This window comes from Rhinopithecus roxellana, chromosome 2 (genome assembly GCF_007565055.1).
Source record: "Rhinopithecus roxellana isolate Shanxi Qingling chromosome 2, ASM756505v1, whole genome shotgun sequence".
Classification (NCBI taxonomy): domain Eukaryota; kingdom Metazoa; phylum Chordata; class Mammalia; order Primates; family Cercopithecidae; genus Rhinopithecus; species Rhinopithecus roxellana.
Window position 1 is genome coordinate 128,367,712 of NC_044550.1, and position 22,823 is coordinate 128,390,534.

At 40.5% G+C, this 22,823-nt stretch overlaps 1 protein-coding gene across 3 annotated transcripts in view; it reads left to right on the plus strand.

Annotated features, from left to right (window-relative positions):
* TEC (tec protein tyrosine kinase) overlaps nucleotides 1-22,823 on the plus strand; it is a 140,173-nt gene that overhangs the window by 4,657 nt on the left and 112,693 nt on the right. Inside the window, exon 1 of one of the 3 annotated variants that reach the window (XM_030923636.1) lies at nucleotides 21,327-21,383. The exons of the other annotated variants lie outside the window; for them this stretch is intronic. Within the exon in view, the coding sequence (XP_030779496.1) occupies nucleotides 21,360-21,383 (24 nt within the window). The 5' untranslated portion in view covers nucleotides 21,327-21,359. Of the gene's footprint in view, nucleotides 1-21,326; nucleotides 21,384-22,823 lie in introns of those variants that run through there. 3 annotated transcript variants of the gene reach the window in all.

Sequence of the window (22,823 nt, forward strand, 5' to 3'; positions counted from 1 at the left end):
AGAAGCAGAAGATCTGGGGTTCAGGCAGGGTGGCTCATGCCTGTAATCCCAGCACTTTGGGAGGCCGAGGTGGGCAGATCACTTGAGGTCAGGAGTTTGAGACCAGCCTGATCAACATGGTGAAACCCTCGTCTCTACTAAAAATAAAAAAATTAGCCAGGCGTGGTGGCATGTGCCTGTAATCCCAGCTACTCAGCAGGCTGAGGTAGGAGAATCGCTTGAACCTGAGAGACTGAGGTTGTAGTGATCCGACATGGTGCCACTGCACTCCAGCCTGATGACACAGGGAGACTCTGTCTCAAAAACAAACAAACAAACAAACAAACAAAACCTGAAGATGTGGATGAGCTTGTTGACTGGGGAATTCATGGTAGGGGGATCTGGCTGGGCTTTTTATTTGGGGAACCTCTGTTGTCGTTACCTCTTAGGCTGGTGAGAGTCCTCAGAGAAGGCTTTTCCAGTCTTGCCCCCAGAGATTGACAGAGAGCCTGGTTGCCAGTAATCTGGGAACTAAGTAGAGATGAAGACTGGAAGTCTCAGCATCCAGTAAGCAGATGTGCATATAACCCCTTTACGCTGTTTGTGTACAGACTCTCTGAAGGGTGAAGGAGTAGGGAGGAAACTCCAGGTTTTTTGCTGGGGTAGAGAAGGGGCAGTCACTTAACTGCTTGGAGTGGCCAAAGGGATCTGTGAGATCCAGCTTTTTAAAAAGACTTTAAAAAGTCACTAATTTTTTACCCCACCCCTTTTTTTATAGAGGGTTCCATTGCCTTTAATTATTTAACCTTTTGGAGATTCCATGGTGTAAATCAGATTATTTCTTGGCTTCTGCTTATTCCACCAAAATGTTTTTGCTATTGTCTCTTCACTCATTCTCTCCATCCTTGCTGATCGATACATGAAATAAAAAAAATTCTTTATTGTCATTGTCTTAGGCTTTCAGAAGGGAGAGAAAGTAGGGGTTTTTGTCCAGTCTGCTAATAGTGGCTGGAATATAATTTCTTTACCAATTTCTATCCAGAGACTGGCACCATTCAGTCATAGCAGTGTGTTGCCATTTTCCCCTTCCTCTGCCCATAGGAAACATTTTCAGATAAGGCTGGGCTGCTGAGTCCAGTTTGGACCTCAGATGCCTTCATATACAACTCCAAGTGTCCACTACCAATTGATCGTAGTGGTCATAGGGGACAAAACCTATATCTTAGGTTGGGTGGTACATAGGTTACTGGTCATAGAGCCCTTGTTCCTTTTTCTTTCTTTCTTTTTTTTGGAGGGGAGACAGAGTCTCGCTCTGTCACTGCCGGAGTGCAGTGGCACGATCTCAGCTCCCAGGTTCAAGTGATTCTCCTGTCTCAGCCTCCAGAGTAGCTGGGCTTACAGGTGTGCGCCACCACACCTGGCTAATTTTTGTATTTTTAGTAGAGACAGGGTTTCACCATGTTGGCCAACCTGGCCTCGAACTCCTGACCTCATGTGATCTGCCTGCCTTGGCCTCCCAAAGTGCTGAGTTTACAGGCGTGAGCCACTGCCTGGCCTATTGTTCCTGTTTCTTGAATTCACTTTGTTTAGGATGACTCTGCCATCTCGACCTCTGAATGTTTTACCTTTCAGTGAAGTGCAGCTTCTGTAAGTCCAATATTATTTTAATCTGAAAGATGGGATTGGTGTCATTGATGGCCATGTGGCCTCAATGGAAATTATCATTATTTCCTTCTGGAGGTCAGTTTATCACACAACTGTCTTAACAGCAGCAGCACCCTTACTTCCCTTTTCCACTTGTGCCCTTCTTGGAATGTGCACCAAGTTCCTGTTTCTGGCTGGGCTGACCTACCCTGCCATTTGTGGATGATCACAACTTCCCCAACGTTATTTTATCAGTTGAGTCATTCCTCAGGCTCTCTTAATGGCCTGTGAACTTCCAGCGTGCTCTCCCAGTTGCATCAGCATTCTTTATGTTTACACACATGATGACAAGAGTCAATTTCCACAAAAGTAGGAGGATAATTGTTCCTAAGTCATCTTATCTGTGCCGAAAAAGCAAAGCTCTTATCTTCCCATGATGGCAGCTATGCATTGGCAATACAGAAAACAGAAGTGCTGGCGACTGTGACAATGGAGTGAGTGCAGTAGTGACTTTATCTCTGGAGGATGACAGGTGGTTTAAAAGGCTTTTTCGGCAGGTACCACTAGGCACCATTGTGAACAAAAGCTTGGCTAGTAGGGATATTGCAGAGTTCATTCCTCACACTGTGCTTCCACAAGCATCTTTCCCTTTTCTAAACAAAGCCTTTGAAGTCATTGGAACCTCCCTTTTCCATGCAGTATAGTTTTTCTCTAATATGCTACGTCTTCACAGAAGTTCTTTCCTAGGGAAAGCATAGTACCAAACAAGTACTTAATATACTGAATGACTTTTCTAGATAATTTTGGATAGTTTACAGTTAAGAAAAAATGATATTTGAGCCAAGTGTGGCTCATGGCTGTAATTCTAGCACTTTGGAAGGCCGAGGCAGGTGGATCACTTGAGGTCAGGAGTTCAAGACCAGCTTGGCTAATATGATGAAACCCCATCTTTACTAAAAATACAAAAATTAGCCAAGTCTGATGGCACGTGCCTTTAATTCCAGCTACTGGGAGGCTGAGGCAGGATAATCTCTTGAACTTAGGAAACAGAGGTTGCAGTTAGCTGAGATCGCACCACTGCACTCCAGCCTGGGCAACAGAGCAAGACTCTGTCTCAAAAAAAAAAAAAAGATAATTACCCAAGTTGTACCCAACAATCTAAATTCTCTAAATTCTTGATTAGGCTTTCATATCACTTTGTCTATATATGGATTGAAATATAGAGCATTCAGTTTAAGTTTTCTTAAGCATATTGTTTCTTGTATTATTTAGAAATATTCTTCACTGAAAACATTCTTGAAACGACAACATACATTATTATCATTACTTTCCATCCACATATTTCTTCTTAGCATAGTGTTATGATTATCTTGGTTTTTATGGCTACAAGGAATGGCTTTTGGAGGAGGGAGGGAAGTAAGTATTCTTTATGTTATCTCATGAGTTTTATGTTTCTAAAGGAGGAACACTTTTGTTTGGATTTCTACAATATATACTTTTTCCTTTTGTAACTATATGTCATTTATTTTTCAAGGTTAAAACTTTTAACCTTGGAATGCTTACAATAGAGTATCAAAGTGACAAACTTTAACTTGTCATATACTATATGAGATACTTACAATGCGAAACTCACTGTCAAGTATCCCACTCTTTTTATTTTTAATTTTGGTGACGTTATAATGTGATTTAGTAGGAAAAACCTTTGATTTTTCTTCTCTTATCCTGCGTGGAATTCCAATGATATCTTTTGTTACTATTTCCTTAGAAACTCTTAATGTCCGCATATACTCCTCAATATTATGTTTCAACCACATGACTGCCCCAAAAATGAAACTGGCTTTTTTTCTTATAAGAGTGATTTAAAGTTTCATTTTTCTGTCAATATGATTTAAGCATGCAACAAAGTTAGTTTTTACCATTAGGGTTATTTTTGTTTCATAGAAGGCGGTTGATTTCTTCATTTTCCTGCTTGGGTGATAAAAATGCTTGATCCTTTAACCGTGCAGGGAAACTGAAAAACAATTTAACTGGGTATGAATGCTGTCAGACATGTAAATTTAGGTGTACATGCTTCTAAAATTTTTTAAGGATTGTGAGTGTCTTTGTCACATACTTAAACTAGTTATAGAAGCATTGCACAAAATAATTCTTGTTCATAAGTTCCGGAGTCCTAGCCAGAAGACATTTTTTAGGCTTAGAGCTGTTGACACACCCTCTTGCTTCCCTCAGGCAAAAGTTTGATCTTTGGGTGCCACCAAGGTTCTCAGACACCTGGTGTGCTCCTTGGACTCTCTTTGCCATCATGAAAAAAATTGTCATTTTCTTGAGTTGTATATATTCCCTGTTAGAAGACGTAAACAATATTGAAGCTTACAAAGAAGAAATTAAAAATAACCCTGAAACCATTCCAGAGAGAATCTTTGTGAATCCCCTTCCAGTCATCTCTATTATCATCTGACTTTTAATAAATCCTTAGCAATGTTCTAGAAAATAATTAAGGAGCATTATGTTACAACTGTTTATGTAACTCCAAATTCTATAATCTTTATTTATACACTGATAGTTACTTTATGACATCGTAATTAGTCCATGCATAATTTTCTTTGGGTAATTCTCTCATGTTAGCATACAGTGGTATTTTGAACCACTCCCCAGTTGTTGGACATTTAGATTTTTTTTTTCTTTTTTTTTTGTTTTAGAGACAGAGTCTTGCTCTGTTGCTTAGGTTGGAACGCAGTGGTGCCATCATCATAGCTTACTGCAGCCTCAAACTCCTGGGCTCAAATAGAAGGTTTGAGCTTCAGCCTCTTGCTTCAACCAGATGCTGCAGATGCATACGACTGTACCCAGCTCATTGAAACAAAAATTAAGTAGTGATGAAGTCTTGCTATGTTGGCCAGGTTGGTCTCAAACTCCTGACCTCAAGTGATTCTCCCACCTTGGCCTCCCAAAGTTCTAGGATTACAGGTGTGAGCCACCACACCTGGCTGATTTCTAGCTTCTATTCATCAGTTTTAGAAGGTCATAAAATAACTCACTAGCTATGTGAAGTTTCCATTTTTCTTTTTTGACCTTTTAGAATAACAGTATCTCTGTTATGTGAGGACAGGAAGAGCCAGAATGCTTGAGGCCATGTTACGTACCCAGTTATAGGTCAGATAAAACTAGAAGAACCTGACAGGTCATTTGCAGAGGCTGTGTTCTTGTTGGTAATGTGTGCAGCCTCATTTCATCTTATTGGATATCTATAGGAAAAGTTTCCAAGAATCAGTAACAAAACATGGAAGAGTTGTTATATAACTGTGCAATGACATTTGACCTCAGTACCTGGTCTAGGGTTTATGAAACTTTGTGTGATCCAGGAAGGCATCTTATGTCCTCAGGAAATTCCAACCTTCCTATCCATTGCCCCATTTCTCTACTGCTTGGGTAATCAGGGCTCAGTAAGGTATGCAAGGCAACCAGCAATGTTAGAGAATTTTGCATTAATGTAGTTTCTTGATAAGAACTACAGTGGAGTGAGCTCCTGTTCAGATTTTTCCTCTGACATCTTTCTTTCTTTCTTTTTTTTTTTTTTTTTTTGAGACAGAGTCTCACTTTGTCACCCTGGCTGGAGTACAGTGGCATGATCTCAGCTCTCTGCAATCTCCACCTCCTGGGTTTAAGTGATTCTCATGCCTCAGCCTCCTGAATAACTGGGACTATAGGCATGTGCCACCACGCTCGGCTAATTTTTGTATTTTTAGTAGAGGTGAGCTTTTGCCACGTTAGCCAGGCTGGTCTCAAATTCCTGACCTCAAGTGATCCGCCGGCTTCAGCCTCCCAAAGTGCTGGGATTACAGGCATGAGCTACCGCGCCCAGCCCCTTTGTCATCTGTCTAGATATCATAGTCTAATGTTTAAAGCCTTGGGTGGATTTCTTTTTTCTTAACTTTTATTTTAGGTGTGGGGGTACATGTGAAGGTTTGTTACGCAGGTAAACACGAGTCATGGGGGTTTTTGTACATACTGTTTCATTACCTTGCATGGATTTCTAAGTTAACTATTAACTGGAATTATTTTCCTGTACTTCAGGTTTTGCATCTATTCAACAAACTATAATGACACATAATTAACAGTTCACTTTAGAAAGATTCATGGCCTAACGCTTGTAAAGGACTTTGAGCTTCTCTGAGAGTGTTTTATACACAGTCATGAACAAGGAGATGGCTTGTTCTATTTGGCAAAGGGCAAGTATATTATGCCCATTTTATAGATGAGAAAAGAGAGCCTCATAGAAGATAATGGTTTGCTTAGACTCATGGTAAATTTAATGTAGTGTCTGTAGGAATTTTCCTTGGACTTTGTGGAATGAATGAACTCTAAAATAAATTCTGCGTGAGTGTATGTGTAGGGAAAGTGGATTTATACTATTTTAAGCAAATACAACATTTTGGAGGAGAGGATGCCCCTTTGAAAGAGGGGAACCATGTTAGACAAATTCACTAGAGTTCTTAAAGAGAATTAAATAAATAATCAGGGAAGCCAGGGATAAACTGATTTTCCAAGTGATTTTGAAAAGACCCCACACAAAGTCTGGTAAGTAAATTTAGTCAGCAAGAAGTTGGGAAAATTATTTTTGAAAATCAGGACTCAGGAGAGGGCTAAAAGATGAACAAAGGTTAGGCACAGTTGGACATTTCTCAGAATGTTTATCAGAATACAGATATGATTGAACTAGTCTGGTTATTATTTTTAAAATAAATTACATACAAGAGGGAGTATACAGTCTACATGAACCCTTTGGGACATGAAAAAGCTGAACAGTTGATCTCAAGTCTATGCAAAATGGCAGAGAAATAAAGAATGCATTTAGAGCCAGACACAGTGGCTCTCCTGTAATCCCAGCACTTTGGGAGGCCAAGGTGGGCAGATCACTTCAGGTTAAGGAGTTTGAGACCAGCCTGGCCAACATGGTGAAACTCTGTATCTACTAAAAGTACAAAAATCAGCCAGGTGTGGTGGCACATGCCTGTAATCCCAGCTACTCAGGAAGCTGAGGCAGGAGAATTGCTTGAACCTGGGAGGCAGAGGTTGCAGTGAGCGAGATTGTGCCATTGCACTCCAGCTTGGGTGACAGAGTGAGATTCTATCTAAAAAAAAAAACAACAAAAATATGCATTTAGATAAAATGAATCTATCTGTACATGCAGATGTACATTCCAATGTTTGATTCAAGAAAGAGATTCAGATATTATAAAGTCTTAACTGAAAACATTCACTAACTTTATGACTTGGAACAAAAATTTCTAATGTTAGCTGTTGGCACAAATAATTAAATGCCAGTTTTACCCATTTTCATGTTACTTCAGCATCTAAGATAATTTTTTCACTGCTCATTAATGTGTCTTAAAGACATAACATATTTAAGGAAAGCAAATACATTTATCAATGGTATAGAAGATTGAGGAAAATACTTCCATCCAACTTTTCAGTCTAGAAAGATAAATGAGGAGGCATGTGGACAGGGTGCACCCTCTTGTACTATGGCAAACTGAGCTAAATAACACAAAGGAAATCATTTGCACCTTCTTTATTCCCAAGTAATAAACATCCCAAATATCTATTGGGCATATATGATGTGCCAGGCTGCATGCTAAGCTCTTTACATAGAGTATCAGGTTTAATCCTCCAGGCAGCCCTTTAGGGTGGATAAGATTACTTTCAGCGTTTTACAGATGAAGAGATTGAAGTTCAGGGAGGTTCTGTAACACTTGGTAAGTGGTAAGTGGTGGAGCTGGAGTCCAGAACTTTGCTGAGCTCCATTCACTGAGCTATGCTCCTCTCCTCTCTCTGTCATATTTTCCCTCCTTGTAAACATAGCTGGACAACCTAGAAGGAAATATGAAGGCCTGCTTCAAATAAAACCAAGCAGTCAGTTTCTCTGGGTATCACCCCAAACCCCTTAACTCTATAGGTCTTAAGATGTCTTCATAGCAGCACTGTTGAACAGAAATATTCTCTAAGCCACATATGTAATTTGAAATTTTCTAGTAGTCACCTTAAAAAAGGAAAAAGCAACAATAATATATTTCATGTAAGCCATATATAAAAATATTATAATTTCATGTAATCATATAAAATTATTGAGATACTAGAAATAACTCAGGAGAAATACAGTACAGGACATCTTTTGTAATGCAGCAGATAGAGTGAAATGTAGTTCTACCAAACAATGAGGTTGTGATTAATGGAAAAATATATTATTTACTGCTTAAGTTTTACATTTTAAATTCATGTTTATTAAAATTGAGTAAAAAACGTGGTTCACCATTCACACTGGCTTCATTTCAAGTGCTCATTAGCTGCTAGTGGCAAGTGACTGTCGTACTGAACGGTGCAGCTCTATAGCAAAAGCTACTCTCTATCTCCTAAGGACCGGGGACTCCTAGACACTCCATGCCCATCCCTAACTCCTAATTCCTCTCAGCATCCATCTTATTTTCCTGGCCTATGCCCAGCACTGCTATATATAATGTGCAGGTTATACACTACAAAATTCTGAGATGGCGTTTATATTGTAGACTCAGTGGATTTGCTTATTTACTGCAATAGTTTTTAGGAAGATAGAAGTAAAGTTTTTAAAAGAAGAGACACTTTTTCCTAATTTATGCAAAAATACTTTTTTTTTTTTTTTTTTTTTTTTGAGACAAAGTCTCACTCTGTTGCCCAGGCTGGAGTGCAGTGGTACAATATCAGCTCACTGCAGCCTCTCGACCTTCCAGACTCAAGCGATCCTCCCTCCTCAGCCTCTCTAGTGGCTGGGACTACAGGCAGGCACCATCACTCCTGGCTAATTTTTTTTTTTTAATGTTTTGTAGAGACAGGGTTCTGTCATGTTGCCGAAGCTGGTCTCAAACTCCTAGGCTCAGGAGATCCACCTGCCTCAGCCTCCCAAAGTGCTGGGATAACAGATGTAAGCCATGCTTACATAATAATTACATAATAATGCCCGGCCACAGAGGCGTTATTTTTAGCAGGGTGGGCGGTGGATTGTAGCCTTTCTGTCTCTTCCTCACATTCCGGCAGTTGGTCCCATGGCATTGTTCTGTTGTATGCTCAGCACTACTCCAGTGCCCTGCCTGTGGCTGAAAGGGTAGAAGCAGCCTCAGTCAACCTCTCCTCCTCCAGAAATACTGTCACAGAGCCATAGTCATTCTTCATGGTAGTTTACCTTGGAGCCATATGTGTGTTACTCATAATTATATTCCCAGTGCTTAGTGAACAATAGGTGCTCAGCATGTTTATTGATTTGAATTGTTATCTTAGCTTTGACTCAGTATTTGGGCCTCTGCATTGTGTCCTCAGTTGTCCTTAATGATATGTGACCCAGGGCTGATTTATCCAAATGCTGACCTTGCCCTCTCTTTCATGGAGTCACAGATCACCCTTCATGTGGTACCCTTGTTCTGATAATACTAATTGTCATTATTATTATTTTTACTAATAATAGCTGCCATTGATCACTTACTTTGTATCAAGCATGTGCTTAGCAATTTATGTAAATTATTTCAGTTAGTCCTCTCACAATATCTCTAGGAGGTAGGTACTATTTTACAATGAGGAACCTGAGTTACTGAGAAGTTATATTACTTACCTGAGGTCATACAGCTAGTAAATGTCAAAGCTGACCTTTAAAACCAGTCCTGTCTGACTTCAAAGCTCTCTCAAGTGCCCTTTTGGTATCTGGGGCTTTCCTGACAAGTGACTGTGCTGTAATGGACTGATTATTTGTCTGCCCAGACTTTCTTCCTTTGGGGAACTACTCTGTCCCCAATTCATGTGGTTTGGGTGGAGTTGACACTACCCAGGGATGATCATGTGATTCAGCCTTGGCCAATCTGAGCAGTCCCTCCACTTGACCAAGTGATTGGCTCAGGGGTTAGCATGTACCCAGTCTGACTCAATGGGACTCTTCTGCTGGCATTTAGGAAAGGCAAAACTCTTCCTCTGGGATTTAACCTGGAGTGATGTAACCTGGAGCTACTGGTGGTCATTTTTCCCTGCTCCATGGAGGAAGCCGCAGTATAAGAGAATGAGGCCGTGGAGTGAGAAGCAGCACTGCACGGTGGTGAGAGCACACTCAGCATTGTTTGAAGTGCAAGAGTCAGCTGTGCCAGGACTTCTCAGTTATGTGAGCCAATATGTTCCTTTTGTTGTAGTTTGCTTAATTCTAATTATGTGCATTTGAAAGAACCCTGGTTAATACTATACCGACTTTTCAGAAGATGAGTATTTTTGTCTTGGATTCCCTATGCCATTGTCTGTCTGCCCTTGGTCATCCACTACTTTTTTGGCCTTTGTGCCTACTTGGTGCCTTGCAGGCCTTTCATCCCTGTAGACTCTGCACCATGTTCAGTTTGCTCTGTACCTTTTAGGTCAATAAGCCCTGCCCTAGTGAAAGAAGGTCCCACACCCAACACCTCCTCACCAACAGCCTCCGCCCCTCCATCCTGCCCTATGGCATAGCCCACAAATGGACCTGGGTGGGAAAAGGATTTTGCCATGAGTGGAGCATTAGAGAAATCTGTTCTTCATAGACATCAGAAAAATTACTCATTCAACCTACTCTTTGGATGCTGATCAAAGACTATTGAATGCTAACCTCATTTGGCCTCTGACACCATCTGGGATCTCAGCCAGTTTAGGCGGAGGCCTTGCCTCTTATCCCCAGTTTTTTTTGGCCACCAGCCTTTCTGATCAACTATCTTTCTATGTACTGTCAAGCCTCCTATGATTTTGAACTTCCATTCTTCTGTTGGCTGCCTTCCCAAATCTTTCCGGTGACCCTCTGAGAGCATTGTTCCACTGTGAATCAACTCTCTCACACCGCAGCCTCCCCACAGAATAACAGCATTTCCTTCTCTGCAGCTCTCTCTGCTGTAACCTACTCCTAGCTTCCCTTTGCCACTTCTAGGGCATCACTTTTCTGCCTTCATGCAAAACCCCTTTGTCCTTTAGGGTTCAAACCATTCATGCAGATACCCTCCTTGTCTCTCCTTTTGCCACCAACCTCTTCGTCATTCTCCCTGATTGACTCACCTGGTTCATGGTCATCTCCCAGTTTGGCTATCTCTACATTCATAGATACAACCAACTTTTTATGTTTGCATTAATTGTGTAGTTGTCTTGGGGATAGTTAACGGGAGCTGTTAATCATGACAGGAGTGGAAAATAAGGGAGACTTCATAAAAGAGATTACCTATGATCAGGGCCTTGAAAAATGAATAGGATTTCAACAGGTGGATAAAGAGGGAAGAGCCTTCCAGAGAGAACAACTCGAGCAGATACATAGGGATATGAAAAGGCCTGGTATGTTTGTTTGCTTGAGTCCTGGGACACAAGTGGTAGGAAAGGAAAAGGGAACTCAGATTGAACTGGACGTGATTAGGCCAGGCTCGGTGGCTCACGCCTATAATCCCAGCACTTTGGGAGGCCTAGGCGGGTGGATTACCTGAGGTCAGGAGTTCAAGACCAGCCTGGTCAGCATGATGAAATCCCATCTCTACTAAAACTATAAAAGTTAGCTGGGTGTGGTGGCGCATGCCTGTAGTCCCAGCTACTTGGGAGGCTGAGGCAGGAGAATTGCTTGAACCTGGGAGGTGGAGGAGGTTGCAGTGAGCGGAGATTATGCCACTGCACTCCAGCCTGGGTGACAGAGCGAGACTCTGTCTCAAAAAAAAAAAAAGAATTGGACATGATTACATTTATTTAGGATTGAGGAATGACCCTAAGGAGTATGCAGGTGGAAGAATGCAAGAGAAAGAACAAAAAGAAGAGGGGAATGATGATCTTTTAAATGACAAGATCAAAACTTTATTAGAGTGATTGTAAAAGGTGAGGAGGAGTAATTAAAACAGTTTAAGAAAGCTCATGATAAGACTGCGGGTTTTAGTGAGAGGAGATAGTAGAAGAAGAGGTGGAAGGATTTTCAGGACAGAGTAGTTATGAGGGAGCAGGGAGAAGGGCGGAGGATATGAGACAGGACAGCTGCTGCTTAGGAGAGGGGACAGATTGAGGCCCTGCCGGCATGATGGGAGATTTTGAAAGGGTAGGATGCCAGGAGATGACAGCTACATACTAGATATGAATCAAGTTACTTAGCCTTTTTATTACCTTATGAATAAAAAGTAAGATAACTTCTGTATTTCACGATAGTAAAAATGACTTACATTATGTAAGCCTCAGATGTTTCCCAAACTGTGTTTTATAGACTACAACTCTGGGAGATGTTAACGAGGTTCAGGGGAAATAGAGTAAGTTCTATGATCGAATGAGGTTGGGAAGTGCTGCATTCTACATGATTCACCTATTAAAGCCTCTGAGACATGTATACAAGGGACCAGTTTGATCTTGTTTAACCCAGCTTTTCCCAAATATACTTGTCCATTCATTCATTTGTTCATTATTCAACAAACATGCAGTAAACGCATGCTATGATAGTATGTTTTGAGTACTCTGGTGGCCAATGGTCCTAGAGTAGAGAATAAAGTCACCCAGTGTTCCTACACTTATGAGATTATGGTCTGATATAAGCACATGTTATCATCCCACAGCTCCTAGTGTTCTGAGGAACATGATTTGGGAAGCCTTGAGTTAAGGTATTTAATATTCCTTTTTCTGCTCTAGAATGGAATGACGTGGAGTGATTGTCTGCCTATATCTCTGCCTTTATGTCTCTATCTTACGTCCGTACCTCTACCTCTTCACAGAATGTTTCTTGGACCTGCTGCCTTGGGCATGGATAGAGCTGATGACAAAGGACACTTTCAGGTCTGGGAAGTTGCTGACTCACCCAAGATCACCCAGCTAGATAGTTGCAGAACCAGGGACAGAACCCAGTTCTTCTGGCTCTAGGTTCTGGTTCTGTGCTCATTTCTTTCTTGGTAAGAAGGAACAACTTGAAATGCCTGAAAATTAAAAAAAAAAAAAAAAAATTAAGCAGCCTCAATAGACTCAGTGAGATACTGTGGCTTTTGCCAATTTAATCAACAATAGCAGGGTTGACTTGAGTATCAGCAGCAGCACCACCACTACCACTATCGTCGTCATCACTAATGCTGAGTAATTACTATAATCCAGGTGCCATATGAAGCACTTTATGTATATTTGCTTATTTAATTCTTACAACTCTAAGAAGTCATAATTATTACCCTATTTTATAAATGAGGAAGCGAGCTCAGACAGGTAATTGTTGGTGTTTATACAACTAATAAAGAGCAGAGCAAAGCTTCCATTCTAGGCTGTTTTCAGAGTCCAGGCTGTGAACTGCATTCTGTTATCTAGTGAAATGTTTTTTCTGCTTTAGTATTTTCCTCTCAGAATCAGTTGGTCTTTTCTCCCTTACATTTTAGCTTGCCTTGCTTCTTCCTCTTTGTAAAAACCAGATCTTAGAAAGGATCTGATTTATTTGTTTATTCTATGTCAGGTAACATTAATCCAATATTTACTTCTACTATTTCTTCTCTCTAAAACCCATAGTCTTATTATGAGCTTTCTGAAACCATTTTAATTACTCCTCTTCCTCTTTTGCAATCACCCCAATAAAGTTTTGATCTTGTCATTTACAATATCATCCCACCCCTCTTCTTTCTGTAATAAAGGCTGTTCTTTCTCTTACGTTCTTCCACTTGCATACTCCTTAGAGTTATCCCTCAATCATAAGTAAATAAAATCATGTCCAATTCAGTCTGAGTATTTAATGAATATTATGTGAAGGAACTGCTTTAGGAGCTGAGGACCCCGTGGTGAATACACAGACCAGGTTCCTTTCCTGTGAAACTTACAACCAGTGGGGAGAGTGCACAATAAAAACAACACATAATCAAGAAAAATGTCGCACAGTGATAAGTACCATGGAAATAATTAAAACAGGATAACGTAGTGAGAGTAACTGGCTGTCTACTTTAGACTGGGTAGTTAAGAGAAGGTCTTTTGTTTGTGGAAGTGACATTTAAACTAAAATTTGAGTTATAAGAAGGAACTGGCAAGAGAGAAATGGGTAAAGAGGAGGGAGAAAGAAATGGAGTGCTCTTCCAGGTAGAGAGAACATCATGTGCCAAGACCCCAGCCATGAGTTTGCTGTATTTGAAGAATAGGAAGAAGGCTGGTGTGGTTGAATCATAGTGGGCCACTGGGGAGTGGTACTAGATGTGGTTAGAGAAGTAGGTCATACACTATGTTAAGGAGTGTGGGTTTTAGCAGGTAGCCGTTGGAGGATTTTAGCAGGGCTAATGACACAGACTGATTTATGTTTTTTAATGATTGTATTTACTGATGCATGGAAAAATGATTATAAGGAGATAAGAAGGAAGTAGTGAGACCCGTTAGGAGGATATTCCAGTAGCTCTGGCAAGGAATAATGATGGCTATATCAGTTATTGCCACAGTAACCCTGTGTAACAAACAGTCCCATACATTCAGCAGCATACAACAATTAGGATTTATTTTTTCTCAGTATAGTATGTCTGGGTAATTCTGCTGATCTTGGCTGGGATTGGTTGATCTTAGTTGGGCTTGCCTGTGTGTCTGTGATCCACTGTGGGTCAGGTAGGCAGCTCTGCAATATTGCCTGGGTTCTCTGATATGTTTGAGGGGCCAGCTGGCTGTCAACTGGTATAGGGATGGTCTCAGCTGAGATGTCTGGATCAACGCTGCTCTCCTCCGTTTGTACATTACATCCCTCTAGTAGGCTAGTTTGGGCTTACCCTCAGGCTGGACAGTTGTATTCTCATGGTGATCACAAAGAAGCAAGAGAGGAAGTAGAAACAAACACACACGTTTTAAAGCCTCAGCTTGTGTCAAGTTTGCTAGTGTCCCATAGGCCAAAGTAAGTTACATAGGTATATCCACAGTCAGTGTGGGAGGGCATTGCCAAAGGACAGGGATTCAGACAGGTGTGAAAAGATACAAGGAGATATGAAAAATTGGGGCCATTACTCCAATCAGTCTGTTGCACTAATGGGAGAGTAGTGAAGAATAAGAAACTTGAATAGGTTCAGAAAATATTTGGGGGTACAGTCCAAAGAACATGCTGATGAATTAGATTTGAGTATGAGAGAAAAGAATGAATCAGAGATAATGCCTAGATACTTGGCTGAGCAGCTGGGGAGATGGCGAGGCCATTTACTTGGATACTGGATGAAGAGCAAAATTTAGGGGACTGTCTAGAGCTCTGTGTTAAGTGGTGTTATGTTTGAGATACCTGCTAGATATTTAAATAAAGATATCAGGTTTGCAGTTGGATACAGCAATCTGAGGTTCTGGAGAATGTCAAAGCTAAAGATGTAGATTTTGGACTGAAAACTACAATTGTCCCACTCTGCCATGTACAGCCTTCTGATTTGGCAGAAATAATACTGAAATACTATAAGTAAGTAATTCTTAGTTATAGTAATCTGAGACGTTTCAGCTCAGGGTTAGCAGAAAGATCATGAAGTCAAGAAGCAGGGCTTAAATCAGATGAAGTTGGAATCTCCAAAGGTAATTACTTCCTGTGTGAAGCCATAGGTCTTTGGGACTGTTTCCTGTTACTTTGGGCCATTCAGCCAAGTACACTATAAAATACTTGGCCTATCAGGAAGGTACATATTAGCATTTAAAAAATTTTACAAATGTGCTGTTTAAATTATATTACACAATATTACTATTAACATAAGATTTACATATCTGTCACATATTGGAGAGTATATCTTAAACTGAATTTCACTCAAGTTTTGCCAGAAGTGGTCTTGACATAATATTTAACAGATACAGACTAAGGATCATATTCCTGATTTACCTATTTCTGTACTTTATTCCTATTTCTTGAGTTAACCAGATAGTAACCTATTTAACCCAGCCCAGGTAGGAATGCCTTTACTAAGGCTTTATTTACTAAGCCATTATGAAATGTTAATATAAGAAGTAGCCTGTTGAGGAATGCTTTTGTAATTTCTGCCCAAACTGCTATCGAAGATATTGTGTAATATCTTTCATTATCTTTTATGATCCCACAAACTAGTTTCTCTTTGGAGTTTAGTGACAGGGAAAATTTTTCTTTTGATAAGCTGGTGTGTATCTTATCATAAACATTATTATACTATGAAGCATTCAAAAAATTATTTAATCCTTGATATTTTGAGAAGCTCCAAGCTTAACACACAATTACATAAAATGTTTCAGATTTCTGGTTTTCAGTGTGTAGTAGAATTGAAGCATATATGAATTAGGGGAGTTCAACTCTGTGGGCCAGCCATAAAAAAAGAAAGAGGAGACAGAAAGAGAGAGAGAAAGAACAATGTAAAGAGTGCAGGTGACCCTATTCATCTTTCCACCTGATGAGTATACACCCCAGAAGGGGTGTGTGCTGGAGGCATATGAACCTACTGCCCTCTTAGTCTGCCTAAGTCTGCAGAGGATTTCCATGAGCATCTCACAGTGCTCAATGTGATTTGTGGTTAAAGATACATATCTTTTTATACAAACTGACCTCTAGGCCCATGCCAGATACTTTAGTCCTAAACCAAAAAACCCAAAATTGATTCTTCTGTGGGCTGGATTGTTTGCAAAAAGGCCTGCATCATTCCCCTCCCAGTGTCTGCTCACCTTGAGTAGTCGCCACCCATACTGATGCTGGGCTTGGTCATGTGACTTGTTTTGGCCAGTGAAACAAGAGCAAATAAATGTAAAGCATTCAGAGATATGCAGTGTGCTGTGTCCTGGGGGCATGCTCTCTCTTACTGCACTTAGGACCCTGAGGACTATAGGAGCAAGCCCAAATTGTCCTGTTCAAGAGGCCACATGTGCCCTGGCTGATAGCTTATAAGTGCTAGAAGTGTGAATGAGACCATCCTAGATATCCAGGCTAGGAAAGCCCAACCGACCTGCAGAATCATGAGAAACAATATGCTTTTATTATTTGTACACCACTCATTATGGAGTGGGTTTTGTTTTTCTTCTAATCAAAAGCTAACTGATAGAACTTCCAGTGTTTCTGGACACTTCTGCTGATACTGTGTTGGACATATCCAGAGAGAGTGTGTCAGTCTGTAGTGTGACCTGTGTCTCCTGTGGAAGGCTCAAGGCTAATTGTGTTCAGTTTTGACCCTATGTGTTGACTAAGAACTAACCCCTGCATAAGTTTGAATTCCACTCTATTTTCTACTTTCTGCCTTTTGGTCTCTGACTCCTCCTTTAAATTTGCCATTTAAATCATTTTACAGAGTACAGTCTAGTGATTTTTACTATATTTATGATGATATGCAGTCATCGCCACTATCTAATTCCAGAAGATTTCCATTATCCCAGAAAGAAACCCCACACCTCCATATCAGTAACCTACTTTCTGCCTGTATGGATTTACCTACTCTAGACATTTTATGTAAAAGTAATCAGTACAACTTGTGGCCATTTGTATTTGGCTTCTTTTATACAACATGTTTTCAAGGTTCATTCAAGTTGTACCATATATCGGTATTTCATTCCTTTTTAGGGTAGAATGATATAATATTTCATTGTATGAATATACAAATTTTGTTTATTCATTCATCAGTTGGCAGACATTGGGTTGTTTTCACTTTTTGGCTGTTGTGAGTAGTACTGCTATGAGCATTCATATACAAGTTTTTGTGTGAATGTGTTTTTAATTCTCTTGGGTATATACCTAGGAGTGGAAATGCTGAGTCATACGAAAATTCTATGTTTAACTTTTGAGGAACTGCCAAACTGCTTTTCTCAGTGACTGTACCATTTTACATTTCCAGCAGCAATGTATGAGGGGTTCTGATTTCTCCACATTCTTGCTAATACTTGTTCAGTTTCTATTCTTTGGATTATATTCATCCTAGTATGTATGAAGTGGTGTCTCATGGTTTCAATTTGCATTTCCATAGTGACTAATGATGTTGAAAATGTTTTATATGTTTTTTGGCCATTCATATATGTTTTTGGAGAAATGTCTATTCAAATCCTTCACCCATTTTAACATTGGGTTGTCTTTTTCTTGTTTAACTGTAAGTGTTCTTTATATATTCTGGATACTAGACCCTTATCAGATACATCATTTGCAAATATGTTTTTCATTCTGTGGGAGCTTTTTGTAAACTTCTTCAATAATGTCACACAAAAATTTTTAAGTTGATGAAGTCCTACTTACCTGTTTTTCTTTTCTTGCTTATGCTTTTGATGTCATATTTAAGAAACCATTGCTTGATCTAAGGTCATGAAAATTTTTACCTATGTTTTCTTCTAAGAGTTTTACAATTTTAGTTATTTAATTAAATCTTTGATCCATTTTGAGTTAATTTTTGTGTATGGTGTGAGGTAGAGGTCCAAATTTATTTGTATCCAGTTATCCCTATACCATTGTTGAAAATATTTTTCTTTCCCCATTGGATGGTATTGACATCTTGGTCAAAAATAATTGACCACAGTTGTGTGAATTTATTTCTGGACCCTTAATTCTGTAGTGTTGATCTATATATCTATCCTTATGGAGTACTACACAGTTTTGATTGCTATGCCATTATAGTAAATTTTGAAATTGGGAGTGTGAGTCCTCCAACTTTGTTCTTTTTTTTTAAGATTGTTTTGTCTATTAATTTTACTTGTCCAGTTCTGCAGAAAACATTGTTGGGATTTTAATAGAGAATTCATTGAATCTGTAGATCCATTTGGGAAGCTTTGCCATTTTAACAATACCATGTCTTTCATCCATGAATGTGGGATGTCTTTCCTTATTTAGGTCTTTTTAAATTTATTTCCACAATGTTTTGTAGTTTGCCATGCAAAAATCTCATTCTTCCTTGGTTAAATTTTGTTCGTGTATTTTAAAATTGAAACACGTCTCAATTTCTCTCTGTAAGTAGACAAGATAAAAATGATAAATCCATAAAAATAGTTTTTCTTTTTTTGAGATGGAGCATCACTCTTGTTACACAGGCTGGCGTGCAGTGGCTTGATCTTGGCTCACTGCAATCTCTGCCTCCTGGGTTCAAGTGATTCTTGTGCCTCAGCCTCCCGAATAGCTGGGATTATAGGTGTGTGCCACCATGCCTGGATAATTTTGTATTTTCAATAGAGACGGGGTTTCACCATGCTGGTCAGGCCAGTCTGAAACTCCTGACCTCAAGTGATCTACCCTCCTTGGCCTCCCAAAGTGCTGGGATTACAGGCATGAGCCACCGTGCTTGGCCAAAAGTAAATGTTTTTAAATGTAGCTCTTTAGCTATTTTAATGTAGCCAGACTTTTTTCCTAGAAGTCTGAGAATAAGGATACTAGATTTCTAGTCTCAAAGGTATTATTATTATGTTTATAATTTTGGATATATTATCTTAGCACTTATTTATTCATTTATAAAACGGTACCTGCCAAAGTGCCATCTACTCCTGTCCATTTTAATGTTTAGCGATTAATAGTAATAGTAATGCTATGAAGATTAAGTTAAAACAGTAATACTGATAGTAAGCACTTAAATGACATCTATGTGCCAGGTAACTATTCTAAGTGTTTTCTGTGTATTAACTTATTTAATGAAATTAAATACTGAGTGGGGTGAAGCTTTAAAGGACTGTGTGATTTTGTGTGTGTGTGTGTGTTTGTGTGTATGTGTGTGTGTGTCCATGAAGTCTATTTGGAAAACTCATAATTTTAATCTAGAGTTCTCAAACAATAGTTATAGTCAATGCTTAATTTTTTTTTTTTTTTTTCCGGAGAAGGAGTCTCGCTCTATCACCAGGCTGCAGTGCTGTGGCGTGATCTTGGCTCACTGCAACCTCCGACTCCTTGGTTAAAGCAATTCTCCTGCCTCAGCCTCCTGAGTAGCTGGCATTACAGACACACACCACCACGCCCAGCTAATTTTTGTATTTTTAGTAGAGACGGGGTTTCACCATGTTGGCCAAGATGGTCTCAATATCCTGACCTCGTGATACTCTTGCCTCGGCCTCCGAAAGTGCTGAGGTTACAGGCGTGAGCCACCATGCCTGGTCTAATTTTTAAAGATGAAGGTATTAATAACTGTATTAATGAACAAAGGGAGGGAGGTGATATCTCTCAACTCTGCTTGTTTGGGGCTTTAAGTATTTCACCTCTCAATTGAGAAGTTTGAATCCAATGATCCCTAATCTTAGGGTGCCCAGCTCTCATAGTCAGCTATCTAATGGCTGAGATACAATATCTCTCTGTCCTATGTGTGGTATTTGAGAAGAAGGATGTTGCAGGGGAAGGCTCTTTGAGGAATTAGATCAAAACTCCACAGAAGTATGAGCTTGGGGAAGGCAGAGCTTGTGTTTTCCATGTTGAATGTTATATCCCTGTCACAGTACCTGATATACAGTAGAGTTTAAATAAAATATTTGCTTGAAAAATAAGTGAAGAAATAAACATAAGACTGCAAAGAAGTCATTTTGGGTTTGATATGGTTTGGTTGTGTTGCCACGCAAATCTTATCTTGAATTCCCGTGTGTCGCGGGAGGGACCCAGTGGGAAGTAATTGAATCATGGGGGCAGGTCTTTCCGATGCTGTTCGTGTGATAGTGAATAAGTCTACAAGATCTGGTGGTTATAAAAAGGGGAGTTTCCCTGCACAAGCGCTTCTCTCTTTGCCAGCCGCCATCCATGTAAGATGTGACCTGCTTCTCCTTGCCTTCCACCATGAAGGTGAGGCTTCCCCAGCCACGTGGAACTGTAAGTCCAATTAAACATCTTTCCTTTGTAAATTGCCCAGTCTTGAGTATGTCTTTATCATACAGTGTGAAAATGGACTAATACACAGTTTTAGTTTCTTTTTAATAGTAGAAATGTGTATATGTAGATTGAGTGTGGGGAAAGGAAGGAATATTAAAATGGATATATTTAAATTAATAGAAGTTGTTTTTTACTTTTTGATTTCTTCATACTCAGCTTGTATTTCACAACACTGAGCCCTTGACCTGGGATGTGCCTTTGCCTCACCATCTACCAACTTATTCAGCTTTTTAGTCCAGCCCAGGCATCATTGTTGCTGTTTATCTACCTCTTTTTTTTTTTTTTTTTTTTTTTTTTTTAGTTATACTTTAAGTTCTAGGGTACATGTGCACAACATGTAGGTTTGTTATATAGGTATACATGTGCCATGTTGGTTTGCTGCACCCATCAACTCGTCATTTACATTAGGTGTTTCTCCTAATGCTATTCCTCCCCCAGTCCCCCACCCCCCAACAGATCCCAGCGTGTGATGTTCCCCACCCTGTGTCCAAGTGTTCTCATTGTTCAATTCCCACCTAAGAGTGATCTTTCCACCTCTTATCTCCAGGCAGAGTTGAAGCTTGTAACCATCTGTGGTCTAGCACTGATCCCATGGTAATGAAATTGTTAGCTTCTGTCTTGTCTGTCCCTTTTACTAGGGTATGAGTATCTTAATGACCATGTTTTATGTTTTATTTGATAACATATCTGACATTTAGCAGGTGTTCAGTTAGCAGTTGTTGAGTGTGTAAATGTGAGCCAATACAGAATAAAGACGAGGCAATGACCAACTGACCAATTGCTTTCCTGAGTGTTTGCTGTGTGTAAGGAATTGTATGTGCATTTCTCTTACTTCTCATGACAATCCTTTAGGGTTGCTATCATCATCATCCTCATTTTACAGATAAGAAAGTAGTCTCGGAGGGAGCAAGATGGCCGAATAGGAACAGCTCCAGTCTCCAACTCCCAGCACGAGCGACACAGAAGACCGATGATTTCTGCATTTTCAACTGAGGTACTGGGGTCATCTCACTAGGGAGTGCCGGACAATCGGTGCTGGTCAGTTGATGCAGCCTGACCAGTGAGAGCTGAAGCGGGGCTAGGCATCGCCTCACCTGGGAAGCGCAAGGGGGAAGGGAATCCCTTTTCCTAGCCAGGGGAACTGAGACACACAACACCTGGAAAATTGGGTAACTCCCACCCCAATACTGCGCTTTAAGCAAACGGGCACACCAGGACACCTGGCCGGGAGGGTCCCATGCCCACGGAGCCTCCCTCATTGCTAACACAGCAGTCTGCGGCCATCTAACCGCAAGGCAGCAGCGAGGCTGTGGGAGGGGCGCCCGCCATTGCTGAGGCTTAAGTAGGTAAACAAAGACGCTGGGAAGCTCGAACTGGGTGGAGCTCACAGCAGCTCAAAGAAACCTGCCTGTCTCTGTAGACTCCACCTCTGGGGACAGGACACAGTTAACAACAACAACAAAAAAAGCAGCAGAAACCTCTGCAGACGCAAACGACTCTGTCTGACAGCTTTGGAGAGAGCAGTGGATCTCCCAACACGGAGGCTGAGATCTGAGAATGGACAGACTGCCTGCTCAGCTGGGTCCCTGACCCCTGAGTAGCCTAACTGGGAGACATCCCCCACTAGGGGCAGTCTGACACCCCACACCTCACAGGGTGGAGTACACCCCGAGAGGAAGCTTCCAAAGTAAGAATCAGACAGGTACACTCGCTGTTCAGCAATATTCTATCTTCTGCAACCTCTGCTGCTGATACCCAGGCAAACAGGGTCTGGAGTGGACCTCAAGCAATCTCCAACAGACCTACAGCTGAGGGTTCTGACTGTTAGAAGGAAAACTATCAAACAGGAAAGACACCTATACCAAAACCCCATCAGTACATCACCATCATCAAAGACCAGAGACAGATAAAACCACAAAGATGGGGAAAAGCAGGGCAGAAAAGCTGGAAATTCAAAAAATAAGAGCGCATCTCCCCCTTCAAATGAGCGCAGCTCATCGCCAGCAACGGATCAAAGCTGGTCAGAGAATGACTTTGACGAGATGAGAGAAGAAGGCTTCAGTCCATCAAACTTCTCAGAGCTAAAGGAGGAATTACGTACCCAGAGCAAAGAAACTAAAAATCTTGAAAAAAGAGTGGAAGAATTGACACCTAGACTAATTAATGCAGAGAAGGTCATAAACGAAATGACAGAGATGAAAACCATGACATGAGAAATACGTGAAAAATGCACAAGCTTCAGTAACCGACTCGATCAACTGGAAGAAAGCATATCAGCGATTGAGGATCAAATGAATGAAATGAAGTGAGAAGAGAAACCAAAAGAAAAACGAAGAAAAAGAAATGAACAAAGCCTGCAAGAAGTATGGGATTATGTAAAAAGACCAAATCTACGTCCATTGGGGTGCCTGAAAGTGAGGGGGAAAATGGAACC